The sequence below is a fragment of the Trachymyrmex septentrionalis genome, unplaced genomic scaffold (genome assembly GCF_001594115.1).
Source record: "Trachymyrmex septentrionalis isolate Tsep2-gDNA-1 unplaced genomic scaffold, Tsep1.0 scaffold13, whole genome shotgun sequence".
Lineage (NCBI taxonomy): Eukaryota > Metazoa > Arthropoda > Insecta > Hymenoptera > Formicidae > Trachymyrmex > Trachymyrmex septentrionalis.
In genome coordinates, this window is record NW_017304438.1 from 5832896 (window position 1) to 5838683 (window position 5788).

The 5788-nt window shown below is 34.3% G+C and overlaps 1 protein-coding gene across 6 annotated transcripts in view; it reads right to left on the reverse strand.

The window, feature by feature from the left end:
- Nucleotides 1-5788, reverse strand: part of LOC108756796 — a 35636-nt gene that overhangs the window by 16487 nt on the left and 13361 nt on the right. For 3 of the 6 annotated variants that reach the window (XM_018500845.1, XM_018500842.1, XM_018500844.1), the window contains exons 4-14: nt 5321-5356; nt 4003-4185; nt 3534-3677; nt 3271-3453; nt 2971-3102; nt 2582-2896; nt 2274-2456; nt 2051-2182; nt 1618-1932; nt 885-1214; nt 277-597 (exon numbers count right to left, since the gene is read on the reverse strand). In XM_018500845.1, coding sequence (XP_018356347.1) covers nt 277-597; nt 885-1214; nt 1618-1932; nt 2051-2182; nt 2274-2456; nt 2582-2896; nt 2971-3102; nt 3271-3453; nt 3534-3677; nt 4003-4185; nt 5321-5356 — 2274 coding nt within the window. Of the gene's footprint in view, nt 1-276; nt 598-884; nt 1215-1617; nt 1933-2050; nt 2183-2273; nt 2457-2581; nt 2897-2970; nt 3103-3270; nt 3454-3533; nt 3691-4002; nt 4186-5320; nt 5357-5788 lie in introns of those variants that run through there. The other 3 variants (XM_018500843.1, XM_018500846.1, XM_018500847.1) reach the window with 2 other exon arrangements.

The following is a 5788-nucleotide window of genomic DNA, read 5'->3' on the forward strand; positions in this document are numbered from 1 at the left end:
TATTAGAATACTTTTTGTTCTCTAAGTGCGTTTTAATTGTGAATCTTTTGGCTAATTTTAAGCCAGTTGTTATTTAAAACAAATATATCAAAAAATATATAAATAATATATCCACAGATAATCGATAGATAGAGACATATAGAATGTTTTTTACACATTATAGATATTTTTTCTTATTTTTATCGTAGGTATTAAATATTTATCTATAATTATTTATCTATAATTCTCAAATACTTTATATGTACATAAATTGAGTAGCTAAAAGTTTATACTTACAAAAGAACACGGCGAGATGCTCAACATCATTGATAAGTACTTGTAATGTTTTTCTATCGACGCTCTCGATAACATCCGGCGTTGTTGTGCGAAGCTCGAGGACCCATTCTAAAATTTCTTCCTCGTGCATCATGTCGCCCGAATAGATCTGCCGGAATTTGTGTCTATAAAATGCCAACGCCGGTAATCCCGGAAGATCGTATTCCTTTTCGATTCCCTCGTCGGAAATCTTTACAAAGTCGATCTCCTTCTCTTCGCACTCGTCATCAATGTTTTCAAGCTCCTGGAGGATCTTTTGACTCTTCTTATCGCCTTCTTTATCTATAAGCAAATATTGTTATTGTTATATACGGAAAGAATGGTTTTGCTGAATGTTCTGTTTAAAAATTGAGCTAGATACAGATTTGAAAATAATTTTGGATCCATTAAAATAATTATAGGATCCCAAGCATAATGAATAATACTGCAAAAAGTTTTAACATTCTACATAATTATTTTGTCTATAACAAAATTATTTTCAGATCTGTATTTAGCTAAATTTTTAAATACTTTAGCAAAACCGTCCCTTCCATATAGTGATACATTTGATTATTTTGCGATTGACATACAGAAAAAGACGACGACATAATCGTTCTCGTCGAGAATATTTTCCAGCATTCTAGCATTGACTTCTTCAATTTTTCCTGGTATCTCCAAAGTGTCCTCATCGGTGATCCAAGACAATACTTCATCCTCGTCATCGAGATCACCAGTATAAATCAATGGATCCTTGTTTCGGAAGAACGCGAGAGTCGGGAAATGCCTGATGCCATACTTCTTTGCTATGGTGGTGTCTTCGGTAGTAACGAATATAATGCCCGTTTCATCCAGCTCGTCGTCAATATTTTCTAAATCTTCGAGGATATTGTCGCATTTTTCTCCTTCGTCGCAACTTCCACCTGTCACAATTTTTGGTCCATTATGTCGTAAGCAATCGAAGAGGATATAAGTAGGACTCCATATTTATTTGCATTCCATTTATACGAATAAAGTTCAATTCCATTTATACGAACAAAGTTCATATAAATAGAATTTGCTTAGCTCCAAATATCTCATTGCTGCTGTAGTTCAGATAATAGGAACTCGACGATTTCGATTTTCTTTTTTCAGCTTCTGTTATCAGAATTAATAAGTACTGGAAAAGGAAGAATTAGTGAACTTTTGTTATCTAAACTATTCAGTTATCTGTCTTGCCCTTTGACATGTTCGGATAAAAGAAATTCTAATATAATTAACTCAATGAAGCTATTAATAATTAATTTGACTTTCTGTAGATAATACTGATGAGAAATGTTTGCTTACTGAAATATACCACAACGTATTCATGGTCCTCTATGAGATCCGTCAGTATCTCATCCGTGACCTCTTCGATGGTAGCAGTGTTCTTCTGTTCTATCAGCCATTCAAGGACTTCGTCTTCGTTCAGTAGATCGCCCTCGTATATTGCCGGAATCTTGTCTTCAAAATACACCAGGGTTGGGAGATGATCGATACCGTATTCCTTGGCTTCGGCGTCGTTGTCTATGCGAACAATGATGATCCCCTCCTTTTCCAGGTCGTCGTCTATGTTCTCCAACTCGTTCAGAATCCGCATGTCCTGCTTATCGTCCTTGTCGTCTACGGAAAAGAATTAATTCGCTGGTCGCTCTCACTCGCGACCATATAACAGCACCTACCTAACAAGTAACAGTGGAAGAATGTTAAAAGGAGGTAGAAAGACGAATCGATCGCTTACAAAACAGGACTGCTATGTACGGCGAAGTCTCTATGAGTTTTTCGACCATTTCGTCCGTTACTTCCGGGATCTCGGCGTGTTTTTTCTGATGCAACAGCCAGCCCAGTATCTGATCTTCGTTCATGAGATCGCCTGTGAAACGCAAATGAAAAAAAATTCTTAACTATTTCCCTATTAATTGTTCTTCTTTTTTTAAATAAATGAAAGTTTTCAAAAAACTAACCATCGTAAATGTGTGGTATCTTTCGTTCGAAGAGCACCAAAGTGGGAAGCGTGTCTATGCCATATTCCTTTGCCTCATCCAAGTCGCTGATCTTCACGAAGGCTATATTGTGCTGATCACAGTCGTCATCGATGTTCTCTAATTCACTTAACACCTTTTGGCTCTTCTTCTGATCTTTGTCATCTGCACAGTAACGATAAAATCATATCAACAATTATGTCAATATATTGACAATTGAAAATAATGCAATCACGCAATTTTCAATTATCAGGTAGAGAAGAAAGAAGACCTAGAAGTATGTTACTGACAAAAAAGAACGGCTACGTGTGGCATCTTGTCTATAACCATGTCAAGCATTTCGTCGGTGACGTCCTCGATCTGGTCAGCCTTTTGCTGCTGCTCCAACCATTTGAGCACTTTCTCTTCGTCTTCGAGGTTGCCTTCATACATCATCGGAATGCCCTTCTCAAAGTAGAGCATTGTAGGTACTTTTTGAATACCATATTCCTTAGCCTCCTCCGCATTGTCAATCTTCACAAATGTTACGCCAAGCTGATCGCATTCATCGTCAATGTTCTCCAATTCATTGAGAACTCTTTGAGACTTCCGATCGTTATTGTCGTCTGCATTATCGTAATAAATATATTTTAATATTATTTAAATCTAATCCATCTATTAATTTATAAAAGCAACTTACAAAACAATACAGCTATGGTCTTCCCATCTTTGATGAGACGATCCAGCATCTCATCAGTGACGTCTTCTATCTCGTCCTTTTCGAGTTGCGACAACAGCCACTCCAAAATTTCGTCCTCATCTTCTATATCTCCTGCAATTATCGTATTATTTTTCTGAATGAATTAATCTATAATCCATAAATAATTTACAAATTTTTTTTTTTATTAGTCTAGAATCAATACGATTTTTTTTCTGTGATTTTATTTTTGGTATTATTTATACTTTTGTTTCGCTCAGTATGTGCGATTCACCTACCCACCGTCGTAAACATTCGGGATCTGCTTCTCGAAATAGACGATCGCCGGTAAATCGTCGATTCCGAATTCTTCCGCTGCCTTCTCATCGTCGATCTTCACAAACTGAATGCCGTGCTTATCACAATCGTCGTCGATCTTTTCTAGCTCATTTAGGACCTGCATAGATTCTTCATCACCGTGATCATCTACAAGCACGAGGGCATATTACAAAGCAAGATAAAGGCAAGACAGATGAGGCTGACAAAATGATGAAAAAGATACGAACAGAACAGAACGACTAAATTGTCAATGTTTCCAATTAGTGTGTTCAATGTTTTGGCGGTAACATCTTCGATAACATCCTCTTCATCTCCCGTGCTCTTATTCGCTACCAGCCATTCCAGCACGTCTTCTTCTCTACTCAACTCATCTAAGAGCACGTACTGCGAGTTAATTTCATCTCTGTATTGCTTCATATAATTAAATTAGGATAAAGTAAAATACTTTAATGACATAGAAAATTTGCGATAGTCACTCAATCGTTAGTCATCAAATTTTGTATAACTTCACTAAATTGTTGTAAGACATTACTATTACTTAAATAGAAATATTCTAATTTATTTTTTTAAGAAATTAACGTAAATATCACAAAATTATTTTAATTCTATTTAGCGTTTAAATAATTAAAATTGTATATTAATTATTTAATGCTGCAGCGCATGTGTCATATATTATTCTTGTTCTATCGTACTTACGTTCGTAAATAATTGGAATTTGATGCCTGTAATACACAAGAACTGGGAGAGGACCGAGATTATACTCATCTGCCAGCTCCTCGTCCGCAATCTTTACGAAACCAATGCCCAATTGATCGGCTTCGTCATCGATGTTCTCCAATTCTTGTAGGGCCTTGAGACACTTTTTGCAGTCTGGTTTGTCTGTCCCATTTGAAATAAAAAGATGCATTATTGGGTGCTTCTGTTGTTAAACGCCATTCTCTTGAGCGTTTTATTCCGTCCACATATATGGCGTTTTTTCCACAAATATAAAATTAAAAACTTATGCTAGTTTGATTGAATTTTATTTTATTCTTAGGTCATTACTCACGTCTAACAATGTCAGTAATTACTAGACAAATAGAAAATATATAAATTATAAAATTTTGCCATGTTATCGAGATACTTCATCAAATATTCTACTTTTTTTTTTTTTAAATAATGGGGATGACCGTCTTTAGATATGTTAGATTGTCTTAAAAACAAATGATATCGAAACGATTCGATTAGTCACAATTATTCTCAAAATTTCACTCTAATGCATTGTTTTATTCTAAACAGAAATATATATAATGCGTTCTACATATTCTATATCTGATTGATACACACTTATAAAGGCGGATAATTAAATATTTGCTAATATTTTGATTAGCTAAGAATTACAGTTCAAAACACTAATAAATGATAAAAGGCAGAAAACTTAAAAAGCTCGAGATGTTAGTCGACTCTTTATCAATTACACAATTTAAACTATTATCAATTATTCTAGTTTACTAAAAATAATTTCTAAAAGATTTCATGAATGTATTCATCATATATTAAAAATTGTACATGAAAAGTGAAATGCATGAGTGTAAATATTCTTGCCATTCCATTGAGATCTATTTCTCTTCGCATCCCTCTGTCGTTGTATGCGCACATTTGAGCGAAGTGCTACAGGAACGCGATAGATCAACTTTGATAATCGATAAACACATAGATTGACAAGTCAAGAATAAGTGAAAATTGTTATATGAAAATGCATATCAATGTCGCCATTCCGGGTGATGCACTTGCGAAGAATCACTTCCTCACAAAAAAAGAACGAAAAAAATAATTTAGCATTGTAATGTATAACTGCAATTGAACAGCAAAGTGATCTTTCATTAGTGCGTCAGCCGATATCGAATGCATATAGCTCTGTCTGTGTGTGTGTGTGTGTGTGTGTGTGTGTGTGTGTGTGTGTTGCTGTGTAAAAAAGCTAGAATACTGTGCCACAGATATTAACCACATCGATTTCTTATAAGTATGTACTTACTAGAACCGATGCCTGCACACCGCTCCGTATTTGGACCTATTCGTATCAACACACACAAAAATTTTCACATATATGTATTATTTACAAGTATATTTTGTATGTAATCGAACCGCAAAGTGGATGGATACTTTCGACAGATCTTATTGTCGAAATTTATATCCTTATTGATATACAATTTTTATTTTGCGATAAGATATTTTAACTTGATTGAGAATAAAAAACAAAAACAATAAAGATAATTAGGTGAACTTTACAGATAAAAATAAGATAGACAAACTGATATAAACATTTTATACAGAGAACGATTGCTATTAATAACAGATTAAAACAGATTAATAATAGATGATAGACATTAGTGTCATTTGTTTGTTCATTAAACAACCATAAGAAAATGTATCTCTTTAGATCCTTCTCTGTATATATATATATATATGAAATTAGAACAACTGCAACTCAAAGAACATGAAA